The sequence below is a fragment of the Onychostoma macrolepis genome, chromosome 02 (genome assembly GCF_012432095.1).
Source record: "Onychostoma macrolepis isolate SWU-2019 chromosome 02, ASM1243209v1, whole genome shotgun sequence".
NCBI lineage: Eukaryota > Metazoa > Chordata > Actinopteri > Cypriniformes > Cyprinidae > Onychostoma > Onychostoma macrolepis.
This window is the reverse complement of record NC_081156.1, coordinates 606,471-628,137: the sequence shown is the minus strand read 5'-3', so window position 1 is coordinate 628,137 and position 21,667 is coordinate 606,471. Positions and strand designations below refer to the sequence as shown.

General features: G+C 36.9%; 1 protein-coding gene and 2 long non-coding RNA genes across 3 annotated transcripts in view; 2 read left to right on the top strand and 1 right to left on the bottom strand.

Annotated features, from left to right (window-relative positions):
* Nucleotides 1–8,303: 8,303 nt before the first annotated feature.
* The window catches only part of nyap2b (neuronal tyrosine-phosphorylated phosphoinositide-3-kinase adaptor 2b), a 66,849-nt gene continuing 53,485 nt past the window's right edge, over nt 8,304–21,667 (bottom strand). The window contains exons 5-7 of the mRNA XM_058793120.1: nt 10,740–11,603; nt 10,390–10,487; nt 8,304–10,309 (exon numbers count right to left, since the gene is read on the bottom strand). Coding sequence (XP_058649103.1) covers nt 10,079–10,309; nt 10,390–10,487; nt 10,740–11,603 — 1,193 coding nt within the window. The 3' untranslated portion in view covers nt 8,304–10,078. The remainder of the gene's footprint in view (nt 10,310–10,389; nt 10,488–10,739; nt 11,604–21,667) is intronic.
* Nucleotides 14,530–19,521, top strand: LOC131550753 (uncharacterized). Its single transcript, XR_009273624.1, has 3 exons — nt 14,530–14,592; nt 15,024–15,107; nt 18,387–19,521. It is a non-coding gene; the product is annotated as an uncharacterized LOC131550753 (long non-coding RNA).
* Nucleotides 16,525–17,599, top strand: LOC131550761 (uncharacterized). The gene is made up of 3 exons (XR_009273625.1): nt 16,525–16,612; nt 16,781–16,933; nt 17,037–17,599. It is a non-coding gene; the product is annotated as an uncharacterized LOC131550761 (long non-coding RNA).

Here is a 21,667-nt window from a genome sequence, read left to right as displayed (position 1 = left end):
GTATGTTGATAAGATGGATGTACATGTTTACATTTTTTAGAAAAAAAAATATTATGCGTGGTTAGTAAGTTTTGGAGTAGCTGAAATAAGGACTTAAAACCCACACTAAAAAGTTCTGAATAAGACTTTTGAGTAATCAGTCTTGTAGGCTAGAATATTTACTTCAAAATTATGTGACAATCATTCTGCTTACTCATTCACAGAAAACAATATATTGATTTAAAATTTTCAAGACATGTTTTGTGTTCGAAAGACTATATGCGAGGGAGTGGCAGTGGCCTTGAATATTAAGTGAGTCTAACCTGAGAGACAAAGGGCCCTCCCCTAATGGCCTCTAATGGCCCATCAGTGTGACTGTGACTTTGAGGCAGGTAAGAGAGAATGTGAGGAGATTTTAAAAAAGGGTTTTTTAAATTATTTGTATTTTATTTACAACACAGTATAATAAAAACATACATAATGAAGGTCAAAGACACATTATTGTGCACACTGATCTAACCAATGAGATGTGAACAGACTTTGAGTCATTCCTGCAACAGATTCTGTTCAACAACTGAAACAAGTAAATCATACCTGATATTTAAGTGTTTCTACTTCTTTCCACGGATTCAAGAAGAAAAAGAAAAAAAAAAACATAATCAGTAGAAAAGGAGCTTGTATTAACATAGAATATCAGTGTAGTTGAACATCTGATGTTGGAACAGTGCTCTCAGAGGAAAACAGTTTGAACAGACATCAGGATACATCTGTGGTGCAGGTATCTGATTCAATAAAATACAAACAACCAAAAAAAACAAAAAATATTTGTGAGCATGTTAATATCAGGAACATCTGTATATACAGTATATATATATATAGGTTCTGTAGCCATAGACTCACACATGCTTTGTACTATCATAAAAAAAGAGAAAGAAATCTTATATCTGAGAAACTAATTATTATTGTTTAGCACGTTATTAAAATCTACTTCTGAACAGAGTAGGCTATTAATAATAAACATGTACTAAACATACTTAGACTCGTAGCATTCATCATGTTACAGTGTACACTCATATTACTTTTGTTTTATATAGAGCATGAAAACATCATCGTGAAATTTAAATACAATGAATTGCCTATCATATTCAAAATGTTTTACACGATCTTAAACATTGTAGTCAGGAATTATAGTTTGGGAAAACCCAGCTATGATTTTGTAGTCATATAGTCTAGTATGTATGATTTTATAGTAGCCTATGATATGATTCTGTAGCCACAGACTCAAGCATGCTTTGTACAATAAAAGGACGTACTTTGTACTATAAAAAAGGATATTTTATATCTGAGAAACTAATTATTATTGTTTAGTACGCTATTAAAATCTATTTGTGAACAGAGTATTAATAATAAACATGGTCTAAACATTCTTAGATGCGTAGCATTCATCATGTTGTCGTTTGGGAAAAACCCAACTAGTAAATCTGTTCAAGTTTATGTCACAATAAAACGTTAACTAATGCAAAAAATAAACATTACTTACTCATCAGATTGATCACCTCTACTGGATGAAATTGTGTTCTTCTTTCGAGGGAAATCCTGCCTTTACTCAGTGCGTCTTCCAGAAATGAACAGTAGTCGCGATGAGGATCTCCTCGCTCTTTGTGTTGGGCGTTTGCACGTGCACACATCCCACGTGGCTATTTACATATGAACGGCGCTAGCCGCGCAGGGGCGGGATTTCATTGGATATAATGAGTTAGACGGAAAAAACTGAACATCGTGTTGGTTTCATACGGATTACTTCATCACAGAATGTTTGTTTTCGATAAGAGAACACTTCAAGTAGACACTTCAAGCTTTCTATAGATATAACTCCCTTGTCTCTTTGCTGAGTATTTGCCGAGTTACAGTTCATTTTAGTGACGCGTTTCTAAAAGCAGTTCGCGGAGATGGAGAAGACAGAGAGAGCACCCTGTTTGTTTTCTTATTTTTCCAAAAGCACAAAGTTGTGTTGTTATTGTGAGTGTACACAAATAAAAGTAGACACTTAACAGTTTCGATTGATGTATAACACTTATTTGTGTGACCAAAATCAACAGAGTATGTTTAGTGTCTTTTGCACTGATCTTAAAAAAAACGAGTTGGCGATACAGTCGACCCCAGAGAGTTAATGTCTAAACCGCTGGTCACAAAAGTGAAGTACACCCCTAAGTGAAAATGTCCAAATTGGGCCCAAAGTGTCAATATTTTGTGTGGCCACCATTATTTTCCTGCACTGCCTTAACCCTCTTGGGCATGGAGTTCACCAGAGCTTCACAGGTTGCCACTGGAGTCCTCTTCCACTCCTCCATGACGACATCACGGAGCTGGTGGATGTTAGAGACCTTGCGCTCCTCCACCTTCCATTTGAGGATGCCCCACAGATGCTCAATAGGGTTTAGGTCTGGAGACATGATTGGCCAGTTCATCACCTTTACCCTCAGCTTCTTTAGCAAGGCAGTGGTCGCCTTGGAGGTGTGCTTGGGATCGTTATCTTGTTGGAATACTGCCCTGCGGCCCAGTCTCCGAAGGGAGGGGATCATGCTCTGCTTCAGTATGTCACAGTACATGTTGGCTTTCGTGGTTCCCTCAATGAACTGTAGCTCCCCAGTACCGGCAGCACTCATGCAGCCCCAGACCATGACACTCCCACCACCATGCTTGACTGTAGGCAAGACACACTTGTCTTTGCACTCCTCACCTGGTTGCCGCCACACACGCTTGACACCATCTGAACCAAATAAGTTTATCTTGGTCTCATCAAACCACATGACATGGTTCCAGTAATCCATGTCCTTAGTCTGCTTGTCTTCAGCGAACTGTTTGCGGGCTTTCTTGTGCATCATCTTTAGAAGAGGCTTCCTTCTGGGACGACAGCCATGCAGACCAATTTGATGCAGTGTGAGGCGTATGGTCTGAGCACTGACAGGCTGACCCCCCACCCCTTCAACCTCTGCAGCAATGCTGGCAGCACTCATACGTCTATTTCCCAAACACAACTTCTGGATATGACGCTGAGCACGTGCACTCAACTTCTTTGGTCGACCATGGCGAGGCCTGTTCTGAGTGGAACCTGTCCTGTAACCACTGTATGGTCTTGGCCAATGTGCTGCAGCTCAGTTTCAGGGTCTTGGCAATCTTCTTATAGACTACGTCATCTTCATGTAGAGCAACAATTCTTTTCTTCAGATCCTCAGAGAGTTCTTTGCCATGAGGTGCCATGTTGAACTTCCAGTGACCAGTATGAGAGAGTGAGAGCGATAACACCTGCTCCCCATTCACACCTGAGACCCTGTAACACTAACGAGTCACATGACACCGGGGAGAGAAAATGGCTAATTGGGCCCAATTTGGACATTTTCACTTGGGGGTGTACTCACTTTTGTGGTCAGCGGTTTAGACATTAATGGCTGTGTGTTGAGTTATTTTGAGGGGACAACAAATTTACAGTGTTATACAAGCTGTACACTCACTACTTTACATTGTAGCAAAGTGTCATTTCTTCAGTGTTGTCACATGAAAAGATATAATAAAAGATTTACAAAAATGTGAGGGGTGTACTCACTTCTTGAGATACTGTGTATATATACATACAGTCGTGGTCAGAATTATTGGCACCTGTGAAGAAATAGCCAGAACAAAGGCGGGGAGACACTTGCTTGCCATCAAATAAATGGTTTATTGACTCACAAAACCACTGGAGACATTAAAGCTGACCCTCCTCACGGAGGCCTCAACCAGAACTCACCCCTGAGAGACAGAGTCAGACCTTTTTACACCCAAGGGTCAAACCATATCATGGAAACTTAGGGGAAACAAAATATACATACACAAACACCTCAAACTCAATTAAACATTAAACAATTCAAAATAAACTAACATCAATTTAAACAAGATAAATACAAGAATTAAACAATATCCAGTACATTTATACATACAATATATTCCAAATAAACACAACAATTAATGACCCCCCTGCTTAGCTTAGCAAGTCAACTATGCCTGCATTACCCAGCATTCCATATGATAGTATAAAACAGGAAACAGGACGGCCGCACTTCCTCTTAACGACCCACCCCCGGAACCATGCTGCAGTCATGAACCCAGAGGAAAAAGGTAAGGAAGTGAAATGAATAAACTTTAAATAAAGAAAGAAATTACAAGAAAAAACTCTTGGTGTCTCCTTTCTCTTGATCTAATGTGCACCTTAGACAAGAAAACGAGTCCAAAATTATATTTAAACAAACAATATAAGACAAACATGCATACCAATAAATGTAAACCAAAACAAACAAACCCAACAAAACACACGGCATATACCGAAGATTAAAATTAACTTATGACATCGTCACAGCACCCTTGGTAAATATGATCAAAGAAGGCTGTGAAAATTAATCTACATTGTTAATCCTTTTGATCTTTTATTTTAAAAATGCACAAAATTCCAACCTTTCATTGGATAATAAGAATTTAAAATGGGGGGAAATATCATTATGAAATAAATGTTTTTCTCTAATACACATTGGCCACAATTAATGGTACCCTTTTATTCAATGCTTTTTGAAACCTCCATTTGCCAGTTTAACAGCTCTAAATTTTCTCCTATAATGCCTGATGAGGTTAGAGAACACCTTCCTATAATGCCTGATGAGGTTAGAGAACACCTGACAAGAGATCAGAGACCATTCCTTCATCCAGACCACTTTAGATTCCCAGCTCCCTGTTCTTCTCTTCAGTTCACCACTCATTTTCTACAGGGTTCAGGTTAGAGGACTGGAATGGCCAGCAGAAGCTTGGTTTCGTGCTCAGTGACCCATTTTTGTGTTGTTTTTGAGGTTTGTGTTTGGATTATTGTACGGTTGGAAGATCCAAACATGGCCCATTATAAGAGTCAGTCACTTATTAATTTTTTATCTGTTGGTATTTGATAGAATCCATGATGCCATATGTCTAAACAAGATGTCCAAGAACATCAAAAATACAGCGGTATATTTCATTGTACACATGGGGTACTTTTTATCCCTGTGTTCACCAAAACCATCTTGAGTGTTTGTTGCTAAAAAGCTCATTTTCTAGTTTCATCTGACCATAGAAGCCAGTCCCATTTGAAGTTCCAGTCGTGTCTGATAACTGAATATGCTGGAGTTTGTTTTTGGATGAGCTAGGAGAATCTTGAAACCCTCCCAAACAACATGTGGTCATGTAGGTGCTGTTTGACAATTTTTTTTAAAGGTTTTCTGACCCTGAGACTCAACTATTTTCTGCAATTCTCCAGCTGTGGTCCTTGGAGAGTCTTTAGCCACTCAAACTCTCCTCCTCACTGTGCATTAGGATGATATAGACACACGTCCTCTTCCAGGAAGTTTCGTAACATTTTCTGTTGATTGGAAATTCTTAATTATTGCCCTGATGGTTGAAATGGGAATTTTCACTGCTCTAGCTCTTTTCTTAAAGCCACTTCACTAATTTGTGAAGCTCAATTATCTTTTGCTGCACATTAGAAATATATTCTTTGGTTTTTCTCATTGTGATGGATGGTTAAGGGAATTTCCCAGACAGCAAGCAGTGTCGGCCCAGATCCGGCCCACAACTGGCCCGCATGGATTTCACACGGGCCAGATGTGGGCTGGATCTGGGCCAACACTATGTTGCTGTCTGGGTTGGGCTTTGTTTTCCCTCCTATTTCTATTTCTGTGAAACAAGAAGCCATGGCTGGATAATTTCATGTTCATAATCACCCTGAAGTGCTCAAAATTGTGAATATGAATGGGAATATACTTCAGAGATATTTTACTCGTAAGAATTTCTAGGGGTACCAATAATTGTGCCCAATGTGTATTTGAGAAAAACATTTATTTCATAATGAGATTTCCCCCCATTTTCATTTGTTTTAGTTCAATGAAAGGTTAGATTTTGAGATTTTTATAAATAAAAGATCAAAAGGATTAATAATGCAGGTTTATTTTCAGAGCCTTCTTTGATCATATTTACCAAGGGTGACAATAATTCTGACCACGAATGTATATATGCGACCCTGGACCACAAAACTAGTCTTAAGTGTCAATTTTTTCGAAAGTGAGATGTATACATCATCTGAAAGCTGAATAAATAAGCTTTCCATTGATGTATGGATTGCACATTTGGGTGAACTATCCCTTTAAGAAACATCAGTGCTCTTCTAAATTTGACACACTGACACAATGAAGGAACACAAAAACAACAAACTCACCTGAACTTACAGTATAATAATAAAATGTATGTGACCCTGGACCACAAAACCATATAAGGGTAAATTGTTCGAAATTGAGATTTATACATCACCTGAAAGCTGAATAAATAAGTAAATAATCTTTCCACTGATGTATGGTTTGTTAGGATAGGACAATTATTTGGCCGAGATACAACTATTTGAAAATCTGGAATCTGAGGGTGCAAAAAATCTAAATATTGAGAAAATCGCCTTTAAAGTTGTCCAAATGAATTCTTAGCAATGCATATTACTAATCAAAAATGACGTTTTGATATATTTACAGTAGTAACTTTACAAAATATCTTCATGGAACATGATCTTTACTTAATATCCTAATGATTTTTGGCATAAAAGAAAAATCTATAATTTTGACCCATACAGTGTATTTTTGGTTATTGCTACAAATATACCCCAGCGACTTAAGACTGGTTTTGTGATCCAGGGTCACATATATCAGTGGCAGGCTGTGCATTTCCCACCTAGGCCTTCAGTGGCATCCTACATGAAATAATCCCCCTCTTAATACCATCATAATGATGCCACAGCTATAGAAACCATAAATGTTACACAGAAATGCATTATAACAGGGCATAGCATCACAAAATCTTATGTAGCGAGAATGAATGATATTACTAAAGCTAGAAACCCAATTAACACAATTCAACAAGTTGCCGCACCTGTGCAATGCACATCATCTCTAGCTGAGGCATTAACCTATATAGTCCACCCGATGTTCTTACAGACATTTAATAACTCAAACGTACAGTATTTATACCTTACAGATAACATTGGTATAAAACAAATATATGTGTTTTAAAGTTGACCTAACATTTTAACGAACTCTTACTGCCTTTCGTCTTCACGAGTCTCTCCAGTCTGCCAGTGCGCTGTGGGAGGAAAGTACTAGTTAGCATAGCTTCACCTGGAAAGCGAGCAAGTAACATTAAAGTAATTCATACAAAATGATGAAGAAAAGCGTATACATGTGTTTTAACGTACCCGTAGGTAAGGATGGACAGTATTTCAAATACATGTATTTAAAATACGTATTTGAAATACAAAATACTATTTGTATTAACCATTCTAGTCTGTTCTGGCAAAGCATTTTATGGATGACAGTTTCGTGAACCTCGGAGAGTACAAGGCTGGCTGTGCACAAAGGCTATTTCTAAAAAAAATTAAAAATAAATAAAAAAGGGTAAATTCTGACTTTGCTATGACAGTCTGGCACTTCTGAATCAGCGACTGTAAGTATTTTCTATTGACTGTTCAAATTCGGAGTTTTGTGCAGTGTAGAGTAACGCGTTGTGTGTGTGTGAGGGGAACAGGGTCACACCACTGCGGCGTGTACAGCCCATCAGAAATCATAGCAGGTCAGCTGTCTTAACCGCAGCTTGTGTACTGTAAATACATACGAGCATCATCACTGTGTCTGTCACGTGACTCTGTTCCCCTCTCGGGCTTGAACTGATGGTAAAACTAACAACATTATTAACTGTCTTTATATTTACTTTGAAAGCTGAAGCTTGCGATTATAGTAAGGGGCGTTTCATTTCTGACGTGCGCTTGTGATGTTCTGCCAGTCACAATGCACTGGGTCAGCTGGCCAATCAGAGCTTGTCGGAAGGAGGGGCTTTGTAGAAAACGACGCGTTTGAGAGAGGCAGGGCATAGAGGAACTGCAATAATGTACAGTATTTGAAAAATAATGTGTTTTTTGAATATTAAAGCATGTCAACATATTCTGTTACACCAAATACACAAATTAATGATCTTTAAAAATAGCATCATTTGACCCCTTTAAGATTTGCTAATGCAAAAGAGAGAGAGAGAGAGAGAGAGAGAGAGAAAGCACATCAAGGAAGTTTTAAGTTTATATATTTATTTATTAATCTTGAAAAGTCTCTTGTGACAATCATACTTTTTCCAATGGCACTGTACAGAGAAGCGAACCCTCAGTGCAATAAGTCAAAGGACATAGGCTTTTTGCCTGTCACAGTGCACATTTACATACAAAGAGATTGTTCATTGTCACATTTCCAAACTGCACCCTCTGGCCACAAAAGAGTGAATTCCAAAGTTTATTGATGATCTAGCATATAGTGGTAGCTTGGCACACACATAAGAACAGGCTACAACATATTGCAACCCCCATGTTTTTGAAACTGTATATAAAGCGCTAACTCGGTTATTTGTTCCTCTTATCATCCAACCTATGATCAGCTCACACAACCACTATGAGTTAAATAAAATGGACCATCTGTATATCTAAAACATTATTTCAGACATTTAATAGTTTTATTTCTCCAAAATGCTTGTAACTAGCAACCACTGCTCTATACCTCTCTCAGGGGGTTAGTATACAGTTTTTGTGACTGTGTTCACCCAGTGTGACACAGTTACAGTGAGTACCGGTCTCCAAGGCAACACATTTTGTACAGGCATCAGTTTCAAACATGGGGGTCAAAGGAAGGAATGAAGGAGGGTGAGGTGAGGGAATTTTACTACAATATCCAAGTACTTTGGCAATGCAGATGGTGCATTGGTTGTGCAAATGAATGACCACTTGAACTGATTTGAGAGGTTGAGGTAGAGGGACAACAGTGGGTATCCAGTCAGGTAATATGTGGCAGATGATTGTGAATTGCAGCTCTCTTGTGTACAGCCTCATTGTTTATGCAGCCATAAACCCCGTTACCAGACTTTGAAGCCATAGGTACTACTTTCTTACAGTAGCTGAGAGCTATTGGTCATTGGTTTGTTTTGCTAATACAGATAGTTGTGTCTGTCTGAAAATTCCAAATCTACTCCATTAACTTGGATTATGGCACAGTCATTCTATACAAAACAATTACACAAAAATCATCTCATTTTACAATTATCAGTCCATGTACACAATTCTTAAATAATGCTGAGATGAACAAAAAATAAAATAATACTTTGATATTCCAGATTGTCATTCATCTCTGGCTGACCATCTTTGCATTTTGGAGGATTCTCAGTGGCACCTGCCATCTATTGCCACAGACCCAAAGAGGAGAGTGCCGTCCCTCGAGTTTTACACCTGTACATGTCATGTACACACAGAGCTGATACAACATCCCATAAATGAGACATTTTTGTATTAGAAAAACTGTTACCCTTTTCATATGTGCAACAAACTGACCTTAAATCAGAGACATACTCTCTGAAAGCTACCACTCACTTAAAATGACTAAACTAAAGGCAGAGCAAATGAGAATGTAGTTGAAAACAATATAACCCTTTTGAAGGATTTTTGAGAAATACTTGATCTGTTTATTTCTTAATATTACACATTCAAATAAATGTTCTAATGTGTGGAAAGGCAGTGAGAAGGAAGCTAGCCCTAACGCAATCATCATAACGTCCAGTGTTAAAAAAGACTTCATTCAGTGTGGTAAAATACCACACAAACTTCATTTCCAGAGGTCTTAAAATAGAAAGGCAAGTCAAAGCTTGATGAAAAGGTATTGATTGTGTATTGCAAAGTTAAAAAAGAAGGAAAGAAACAAAACAAACAAACAAACAAGAAAAGAAAAGAATGGTAGAAAAACTCTACACAATCTTTGCAAAGATAATGTATTTAATTTAGAAAATATCTACTGATGCTAAGTCATTAAGGAATCACATTGCATATAAAAATATTAGATATCAACAATAATATGAAAACTTCATAAACTGCAACCTCTGAAATATTGCTATGGCAACCCCACTCATCCTCTGGTGGGTTCAACCTTGCCTGATATTAAAGGACAGAGCATGATCCTAATATGCTCACAAGACCACAAAGTCAAATGGCTGTGTCCCAGAAGACTGTAGTCTGAGTAGGGTAGGGGGGTGGGCTGTGCTTCTTTGCCCCGTTAGTTTTTTTCCAGCTGGGCATGGTAGGCAGGCTTTCTTTCTTGCATGGACTACGGTCAGGAAGACGTTGTCGATACCGTATCTCCCGGCAGAGGCGCTGTTTCCTCTCGATCATCTCCAGCATGGTACTGTCACTATACAACCATGGCATAGGGGGCATCTATTGGACAAAGAGAACATAGGTTGTCAACTATTTGTAATTTTACAGCTGCACAATAAGTTCAGTGATGAAGACATTACCTGTTGGACATCAGCTGGTTGTCTCTGAGGTGTGCCTTTTGGAGATGGTGATACTGTTGTGGAAGAAGACCGTCCTGCCTTTGGAACCGTCTTCAGATCTGCAAGGAAAGTTTCTACAGATGAACATGGAACATCAGTTATGACACTATCTTTTCGCCTGAAAAGACCACCCTTGACTGGCATGAAGACAATGAAAATCTGAAGACAAAACTTGAAGACCTTGTTGGTAGAGTAATTGGTCAGCAACTTCGTCAAATTAGCATCCTTTCTCTGGGCCAGAATTCAAAACATGTTATTATCAAGTTGTGCTCATCTTTTTAGCTGGGCTGTAAAACAAATTATGTTCTTACCAGAGTTTGAGTTCCCTAACATTATATTTGGAAACATGGAGGATCGTCCAGTCCAAGTGGATGATGCCATGGCTGAAGATCCAGGCCTTGTCTCCTTGTCCTGTGCTTTGGGTGATTCTGTGCTATAATTACTTCTATCTTTCTCATCATACCAGGGTAAAGTCCCATTTGTGTGTACTTCCCTTTCTTTGCAGTCCCATCTGCACATGACATCATTGCCATTCATGATCCTTTCCTTGCTCCCCCTCCTGCTCTCTGTACTGTGGTTGCTTTTCTCCTTGTCCTGACCAGATTCTATGACATGCTTGCCACCATCTTTATCCCATTGACGTTCCAAGCCTGATCTACCCAGATCTTTATTTTCATGTCTGGGAAGAAGGTCTATCCCATAGCAAACATTTTCTCGGCTGTCACGTCTGCTGTCTAGACCATTTCTTAGCAGATCTTTACTGTCTTGTCTGGTCAAGTGTTCTGGACCAATACAACATCGGTCTTTACTGTCATGTCTGGCAAAGGATTCTGCACTATTGCAGCCCCTGTCTTTGCTATCTTGTCGAGGCAGTGCATCAGTACTACTGCCTCGATCTTTGCTCTCTTGTCGGGCTGGCAGATCTGGGCAGTTATATATCCTGTCTTTGCTGTCCCTTCTGGCTAATGTCTCAACATTACTATATCCACAGTCCTTGTTGTCATGTCGAGATAAGGCTTCAGTGCCATTTGGTTCTCTGTCTTTGCTGTCACGCCGATGCAAGGACTTTCCATTGCTGCTGCGGTCTTTATCCCGCTTGGATTCTTTGCTGTGATGACTCCTCTCCTTGTGCTCCCGTTTGGACTCAGAACTGTGACCTTTTCCTTTGGTTTCAACTAGAAGAGGGAGACATTACAGATATTTCAGTGACTTAATCTCATGTTGAACAACTATAGATGGCTATTCACACTGATGCATTCTAAAAGTTTTTATTACTGCAGTACTGGAATTAGGTCACTAGGTGTCCCCATGATACTCAAGGATTCATTAATTAGTTTATTTTTTTTAATTTTACAGATGGGCTGCACAATATGTATTATATAAATAAGGTGCATTGTTAAAAAAAAAAAAAATGTAAATACTATTTAAAAAGGTTACATTGACAAATAAACTTAAATTGGTCTGTTAGAACCAAAACTTGTTTTATGTGTCAAAATTAGAGAGACCAGACAGACCAGTATCATTTTCTCAGGGTGTATTCAAACTAAGCATCTTGAACTGTCCCCCGAGCACGTTTGACACCCGAAGCCCGGTTCATTTGACTAGTGTGATCGCTCCGTTTTGCTGTTTAGCCTTCCCTGGCTCGCTTGGAAGAGGTGGGCTAGAGCACGGTTCAGTTGGGCTGTGGCGCAGTATGCAGGGCACAGAACAGCTACTATTTTGTGTGTGCTACTGTCATCATTATGACCGCAAACACACTTTTCAATTAATTTAATTAAATCAAGTATATTTAGGTTTATAATGGGTCTGGTTCTCACCTTATTGATGAACAGGAATTGTAGTTTGTGAGTAAAGCTGCAAATTCTTTCATTAACATCAGCTGCCAACATCACCATAATAATTCTTGGATACATACAAGTACAAATCGCTGCATGGCATAAATTATACATTTATTATAATTTGATAATAATAATATGTTTTTCTCCATTATCATGTACATGTAAGCGTGCTCCAGCCCGGAATGTTTAGTGCAGACCTGGGCATTGTACGGCCCCCGGGCCACATCCGGCCCTCTGGCTATCCTTGCATGAGGCAATTCGTGAATTAAAAGTCAATCGCAAATAGGTGTAATTAGCCTAGGTGTACGCAATACAACTGGACTGCTTTTATTTTCAAGGCAACAGCTTTGTTTCCTGAAAATGAAACAACTTAAAATCAGGTCGAAACTCATAAAAACAACAAAACGTTGCTTTTGTAAAATAATTAAAACAGGACGCGATTTCTGCCATCTCAGAAACTCAGCGTACGGCTGCCTCACAGACATGTGAAATAGGCTATCTATAGCAGTCGCGAAGCTACGGGTGGGCCTCCCACTTTCATCTGTGGCCCACCCAATAAGAAGTTTGTAATTTTCCAAATGGATGTAATTTATTAAAGGATACTAATAAAGGTATTATTTCACTGCAACTTTATTTATTAACAATATTAAACGCTTGTTTTCATGGTCAATTATAGGTCGTTTTCCCTCTTCCTATAGGTGCATCATGCTTGTCAAAATGATGATTCGTCCGTTTCTGTTAGTCCCACCCACAATGTTATGTTTACTACCTATGTTTACGACGTACAGATATAATAGTAAAATGTGCGCGTTTGTAAAGGTTAAACGAATTGTATCCTGACAAGACGAATAAAAATAAGGAATACAATTTTTGTACATTTTTATTTTCTCTGTGACACTTTTTTTTTCCTGCTGTCAATAAAAGACTTGACAAGACGAATTAAATAACAAATACAATTTTGTGCAGACTAAACTTTTGTTTGTTAGCCTATCTGTCTTTCTTTCAGTAGAGGAAATTTAAATGTGTGATTCTGGAAACGAGATCTAAATTTAGCGGGAACGGTCGGGTCGGGAAGAAAATTATTCAAAGCGGATAGCGGGTGAACAAAGAGTATATCGCGGGAGCGGGTGGGTGCGGGATAACCTAGCGGGAGCGGGACTTAAAAAACAGTCCCGCGCAGACCTCTAATGCAGGGCGTTCCCCTCGGTAGAAATCACGTTTCCCCCTCGGGGGCCCCACTTTTTCACTGGTGGCACCTAATTTGTGGAATAGTTCACATAAGAACTGCTAAGACTGTTGGAATTTTTAAGTCATTACTTAAGACACACCTGTATTCTTTGGCTTTTATTTTGAGTTGAGCTGAGACATTGTGACGTTTTTACCGTATTTGTCTTGTGTGAGTTTTCCGGAATTGAGCACTTTGGTCCAGCATGGTTGTTTTTTTAAATGTGCTATATAAATAAAATTGAACTGAACTGAACTAAAAGCATGGCCACTCAGGAAATCAACATAAAATGTCAGTTATCCTATTTCTAGCATTAACCAAAGTCCCTTCCCAGATAGCAAAATCCCAGCAAACAATGGCTTTCCACCAGCGTTTTTTGGGTGGCACAAATTCAGCGGCTTAATACGGTCGGACCACCGTCGGCACACCATCGGCGAGCAGAACAATCTAAAAACGCTGTCGGTCAGCCGGCGTTTTTTGGGTGGCACGCGACCAGCGGTTTGCCGCGGCTGGGCCTCTGTCGGTGCACCAGTGGCAAGCGGTTCTGTCCCGTGTTTCTACTGAGCTCTTACATGACATCTTTGTTTTATAAATTATACATATATATTTATGTTTTACATTACATTTTTACAGTTAAAAGGAATCTGAAGCACTGAATAAAACTAGTGAGAGTTATAATTATTAACAAAAGTTTAGTATAAAAACTGCAAGCACATTTTTAAACGAAATAAATAGTTTGAATGATCGTAAAAACAACAATACAAAATCTAATAAAAAAAATAGCAAAAAATAAATGAATAAAAATTAAATAAAAATAAAAGTGCTAATTTGTCCCACTATCACGTGCGGGTTACAGTTAACACCTATGTATGAATGGGTCATATAACTACAAAACGATTAAAATTCAAAATTACATAATTTTTTTTTTGTTGTTGTTTATGTTTATTTAAATGCTGCATGACTGTGACATGATTTGATGGACGCGCGCTCTGAGTCTCTTTCAAATGCTGCAGCGAGGGAGTTACCATGGAAACGGGGCGGCAACTCTCCAACTGACAGCTGCAACACTGCGTCTCTTGCTGCTGTTTTCACCGTTTTCAGGTGAGTTTAGTCCCTAAAATCACACAAATATTACATACAACTGTTCCTGACACTTTTCTTTCTTGTAATTGATACGCTTCTGTTGAATTTTTACTTCATAAAGACGGTTTAGTGTCTTCGAAAAAGTCCGTTAGCATCTCAACTGTTTTCAGACGATGTATGCTAACTCTGTATATTGAGCTCCGGTTTATAAAAGTTTTGACTTTTCATCTCACATTTATGTGTAGTTGGGAGATTTTAATAGCTTTGTAAAGGTTTTGTCAATAGGTTATTGGAATTAGACGAATTTATTTAGCCTAAAATATGTGCTGTAACTTTACTGTTAATCGGTGACGTCACTTAAAGGAGCATGTATTAACTGAATCTAGTTAAAACGTGATTTGATATTTAATGGCAAACAATTATTGATAAAAATTGTTCTGTGGTTTCAGGAGTAACACTTCTACAACAGAAGAGAAGCTCCAAGATATCTAAATTTCTGAAGGAAGCTGCTGACAGAGATGTGGGAAACATAGGTAACGTTAAGCTGCATGAGAAAGCTCTTTAAATCACTTCATATATGCAAATATGTAGTGAAAAAATGCATATCACCATGCATCTTTAACAATTCTTTATTAAAGTTATTTTAAGAAGGTTTTGACATCCAAACACGAGTAAGTGATGTTAAAATGTATTTTATTTCTGTGATCAAAGATGAATTTTCAGCATCATTACTCTTCAGTTTTACATGATGATTATTCAGAAATCATTCTAATATGCTGATTTGCTGCTCAGGAAATATTCCTGATTCGTATTTTGTTTTGTGTTTTGTGTGTATTATTCAGGATTCCTTAATGAACAAAGTTTAAAATGAACAGTGTTTTTTTTAAACAAAAATATTTACTCTCACTTCTCATCAATTTAATGCATCCTTGCTGAATAAAAATGAATTTATTACAAAACCTCACTGACTGTAAACTTTAGAACAGTATTGTACAATACCATTTAAAGGTCTGGAGTCTATTTAACAATGAATCCTGAGAAGAAAAAAAAAGTTTACGAAGTTTAAAATGTTTATCAGCACATCTTTTTTATATATTGTTAATAATCAGAAATGTTTCTTGAGCAGCAAATCAGATTTATTTTTGAAGGATCATGTGACACTGAAGACTGGAGTAATGATGTTAAATTCAGCTTTGATCACAGCAATACATTACAATTTTAACATATTCAAATAATAATAAAAAAAAACAGTTCTCTTGAATTGTAATATCATTTCACAATGTTATTGTTTTAACGGTTTTTTGAGTTGTGAGTATAAGAGACGTCTTTCAAAGATGTAAAAATCCTGCTGATCCCAGACTTTTCAACAGTTGTGTGATGTTCCTCCCACTTCAATAATACTGCAGCATATGTACACTGTAAAAAATCCAATTAACAAAATGTTGAAAGGGCAAAAATATTTGGTTACACTTTATTTTGATAGCCCACTTTAGACATTCTACTAAATATAAGTAACTTTGTAACTACGTGTCAACTAATTCTCATTAATTTGCAACTACATGTCTACTAACTCTCAGTAGGGTAGGTTTAGGGTTAGTAGAATAAGTTGACATATACTTGCAAAGTTTCTCATAGTCAGTATGTTGTGGACCCATCAAAATAAAGTGTTAGAAGTTATTAAGCAGAGAGTCTACTAATACTCTTAATGACTGCTAGTTGACGTGTAGTTGCAAAGTTTCTTAGTGTTAATAGAATGTCTAAAGTGAACTATCAAAATAAAAGTGTTACCAAATATTTAATTTGAACTCTTTTTATTGCTTGTGCTTAGTTGAGAAGACATATTAAGTCTGCACAAGTATATTTTAAAAAATATTAAATGAATGGTTATTTTCAAATCCAGTCAACATTCAGAATGCTAAATGTTGACTAAACTAATAAAAACAAATCCAGCCAACACTGAGATCATTCCGCACGTGCACGAGCCTGAGTGACTTCGCGGGAGAAACAGCTCTGCCATCTTGCCAAGTTCACGAGTCAGGTGAGTTGCACTAAATAAATGTTATTTTTTAGACTAAATTTAACGAGAAAATCATGCAACATATCCAACTTTTTGAGTGGACATTTAGAAAGTGTTTTATGAGTTGTTAAGTGGATATAATTTAACTTTTTTTTTTTAACTTAAAATGTACTTTTCTTTCTCCATCAGGGTGTGGCCAAAGGTTTCATTGGTGCTTTGTCATCACTGCAAGATTTCAGATGCAACCCAGTCAGTTCTTCCAAGGCACCAAACACCAGACCGCTCCACTGCAACTACATACTGTGTACCTTCAAGACTAGGAGTTTATTGTTTTCATTCCAGGTAATGTGTGTAAATGTTTAGAGTGTTTACTACAATTAAAATGTGCTTTATTGTTTTCAGTGGCATCTACGCTAATATTAGTCTGTTTCATTCTTATTCCGAGGTCACCATAGCCACCCAGATCCAGTCCGTATCCAGATCAGATGGTGGATCAGCACCTAGAGACGACCTCTACAGCCCTGAACGTCAGCGGAGACCATGTCAGCTAGATGAGCTCCAGAGACAGATCCCCAGTGAAGACCTCGTTGGCCATCGGGACAAGACCACGAGAACCAGACAAGTCCTCTGCTCAATCTGACCTGTGCTGGAATTAAACCATGCCATGCTGGTTTTGTCTGGCCAGAGGAGAACTGCCCCTCGACTGAGCCTGGTTTTTCCCAAGGTTTTCTACTCAGTTTCTGTCACCGATGGATTTGAGTCCTTGCCGCTGTCTCCTTTGGTTTGCTTATTTGGGGACGCTTGGCTGATTGCATAGACACTATTGGAAGAGAGCTGAACTGAATGATGATTTCATTGAATCATCAATTAACTGACTTTAACTGGAAAAATGACTTGTTAATGTCCTCTTGCATTATTAACGAACTATTTTCCTGTTTGACTGTAAAGCTGCTTTGACACGATCAGTATTGTATAAAGTGCATTATAAATAAAGATGACTTGACTTGATTTTATATACTGTAACTCCTGCTTTTTTTTTTGTGACTTCTGCCTCATTTTAAAGATGTAATTGTGTGTTTAGCTTGTTTAGGTTTTTCTTAGTTCATTAAAGTTTAAACTGAATTTTGCAGTTATATTACAGATCTGTGTCTTTAGTGATTGATAAACACCAGTTAATCATTTTTAATAATTTTGTTAAACTATAAAAATGTTTTAGTTCCCCCGCAATTTCTTATTATGCCCAAATAATAAATCTTAGTTGAGGTAACATATGAAACACATGGAGTAAAGTGTTAAATTTTAAATGACATAACTTGCTGTAGTCTTCTAAATGTTTGACCAATTAAAACATTTTATTTGAATGGACTATAAAACTACTTTTTAGAGTGTAGACTGTGTCTGTTCCCTGAATACTGAGGACAAATTATATGCTTACTAAGGGATATAGAATAAAATCAGATTGTGATTTAACCAAATTATAGCAAAGTAAGCTAAATAATGTCACAAAACTCTGGACTATTGACAGTACCCAGAATATCAAAGTCCAGTAAAGGAGGCAGAGATTTTTCGCATTTTACTCTTAAACTCTCAAATAGCCTTCTGATAATGTTTGGGGCTCAAGACACACTCTCTCTGTTTAAATCTAGATTAAAAATACATCTTTTAGCCAAGCATTCACATAACAACTCATAATCTTGTACTCTAGTAATAAATGCATATGATCATCTTTTGTCTGAAATAATATGAACAGCATCTCTGCTAATTCTTCTTTTGTTTTCCTGTTTCTATCTCTCAGGTTGTCCATCCCAGTGTTGCTACAGCTTGGATCCAGCCTCACTTGTGGTTACTTCAGATGATGTCAACACTCATGAAGACCCCAGATGATGGCAACTAGTGTTGTCACGGTACCAAAATTTCAGTATTCGGTACCGATACAAGTCAAAATCCACGGTTCTCGGTACCAATTTCGGTACCACATGCTAATTAAAAAACACATTATTTTTAATAATAAAGTCAAACAAAAATAAAATGTGCAAAAATCAATGCCATTCTTTATACTTATAAAAAAAAGTATGAAAAACAGTAAACAGTAAAGTTTCACCCAAATTGAATTAATTAATTAATTAATTAATGAAATTTAAACACATTTTATTTTTTTGCTAAATAAAGGGGATTTACTATTAAAATTAAAATATGGAAGAAATATTGTGTGATTATTTCTTTAAAAATAAATATAATTTTTTTTCAACAGTAGTAAGAGTATCACATACATTCTACTAAATAATAGTAATATATTTCTGGCACAATGTCTTTAAGATAAACTTTTATTTTGACGAGTTGCCGTGAATAGGCCTACCTTTACATTTCTGTGTGTAGCTTATGATCACAGTTGCCAAGTCCGCGTATTATACGCGACTTTGGGCTTCTTTTTTTGTAAAGTTGCGGGGAAAAATCCCTGGTCGCGGGTTGCGGTTTTTTGGGCTTATTTTAAAAAATATGGTCGCTTGTTAGGGAAATCTGACAAGCAACTTCGTTTTCTTTATTTATGTTCGCCTGTATTCTCCAATGCATTGATTGACACTCTGTCTGCTCGCAGTTAATAGCCAACAATAATATAAGTGCTGTAGCGTAATTTGCCATATGTTCCGTCCCTCATTGGAGAAAAATCACATTCAAAAAGAAGGCGTGTGACGCTGTGATGTAGACTTAGAGGAGTGGGATGACTTTCTTTTAGCCTAAGTTTTACAATGTTTTGTAATGTATTAATTATCACGGGCTGTAATAAAAAACAAGTAGCCATATCCTAATTCTGAGTAAATACATTTGGTTCGAATAGTCTGGTATAGCAAGATGTCTTAAAATGTATTTCTTTTTTTTAACATTTAAACCACATTATTAGATTACCTTTTGACTTCACGAATACACATAAATGACAGCTTAATGATTTTTATCTTTTTATCATATTTTTAAATATTATTATATAATATTTTCTTTTTAATATAATATATATTATAATTGAATATAATATTTTATATTTTTTCTATAATATTTATTATTCTATTTATTCTATTCTATTCTATCTATTTATGTGGCATTTTGTTTTTTTATGTCATTTATTTGATAGTTATGTATACATTATTTTATTTTAAATGGAAGAAAAACCTGTTTTTGATCTCAAAATACAGCACTTTCCCTCTGTATATGGCTCTGGGGACGAGCAGTTTTGTGGTGCTTGGAATTCTTTATAATTAATTAAAAACAAATATTGCCACATTGATGCCTCAAGTAGGTGTAATTGTTCAAATAACACATTGTTTCATTTTAAAATATATTTAAAAAAATTGTAACCAAGTGTTTTTCAAGTGTAATATTTCTGTAAAGGCTAGGGACAGAAAAATTGACATTTCCATAGAATGACCACTATATATATTTTATGCTATAAATATGTGGCTATGTTACAGCTCCCCTTTGAAGCTCTTGTGCTTTTCTCCTTTTCCATCTCTCCAATTCTGCTCACAGGTGACTGGAGACGAGTTTTGTTCCCACTTTTGTTGCAGTTTGTTAATTTTTGTAAAATAGCTTTGTTTTTGCTTTTCAGATAAAAGAGTGGTTTCAGTTTAATATGTTGCAGGCTCATTTATTGGTAATAAATAATTGATAATAAATAATGATGATAATAAATCATCAAAAAAATATTGGGCTTGTTTTGGGCTTGTTTTTGAAGCTGCGGTTGCTTATTTGTCTCGCGGGAGTTGGCAACAGTGCTTATGATATGACGCTGGTTTTACTCAAATGAAACGGTAAAATGCTCGTGAAGTGACTCTCAGAGCTGTTCTGGAGACGTTGTTTATGTATTTTTGTCCTCATTGAGACGGCAGATGCTGAAATCACGGCGAGTGTCACGCGCTTCATGTAGTAAAAAAAAAAAAAAAACGCGTCTCTGCCATTCATTCATTAATTCAAACAGAGGCTTGCAGAACATGCAAGATTCATATCTGAATCGACTTTTGCGGCTTAATATTTACAGATACTAATCCATGTCGCGATTTAATTTAAGTGTAATGACCTACTTTTGATTAATTCATCCAAACTTTGACAAATTCTGTGACATTCCATGCTAAACTGTAAATTCCGTTTTTATAACTGGATTCCGAGATTCCGTCTGTGTTTTCTGCATCGCGGAAATCATAGGTCCGTACACGTCAAGAACCGGGTTGACCGGGTACTCGGTACCACCGGTACTTACAAAAACCTGGTACCGTGACGTTTTCATTTTTTTAGTACCGACTTGGTACCGAAGTACCGGGTCTTTTGACAACACTAATGGCAACTATAGATGAACATACCAACCTGACAAATGCTATGTATTGTAATCATTGCCTTAAAGCATACATCGAGTGATTTTCAACCCACTTTGTATTATTACTATGATGGTAATATATGTGAACGAACAATGTTTAATCTTTCTCTGAGTTCCATGAGATATACCCATTTATTTGTCAGCCAAATAATATTTAGCATTATCCGAGTATTGTTTATTTACATATTACAGACTTTGTGACAGTATAAAGTGGATTTAAATTCACCAAACTTACCATTTAATGGTTGTCTGTTTAACTGAACATGACTTTGAACACATAACTTGTATTATCTTAGAGTTATTGACATATAGACATTAATTTGTTGCCAGAAGATGCTCCCCATTGAGTCACAGTCACCTCAGGCTGTTGATGGGATTTTTTTTTTTGAAACCTTGAAATTTTCTAAAGCTGCTTTGATTGTGAAAAGCGGTGTACCCTTACAACAGTCAACCATGTTTTTACTATGGTAAAACTAGTAATCATAACTGTAGTAATCAGGGTTTTTTAGTTTTTCCTCAAACTAAGGTTTTGATATCATGGTTCTACAATAGTAATATTTTAGTAATGCTGGAGTAAAACTGTGGTAACCATAATTTTTGAAACCATGGTGAAGTTTGTAGTTACTATAGGTTTACTACTATGCTGTAGTAAGACCATGGTTATGGTAGTTACTGTGAATTTTCTACAACAATCATAGTTAAACCATGGTTAATTT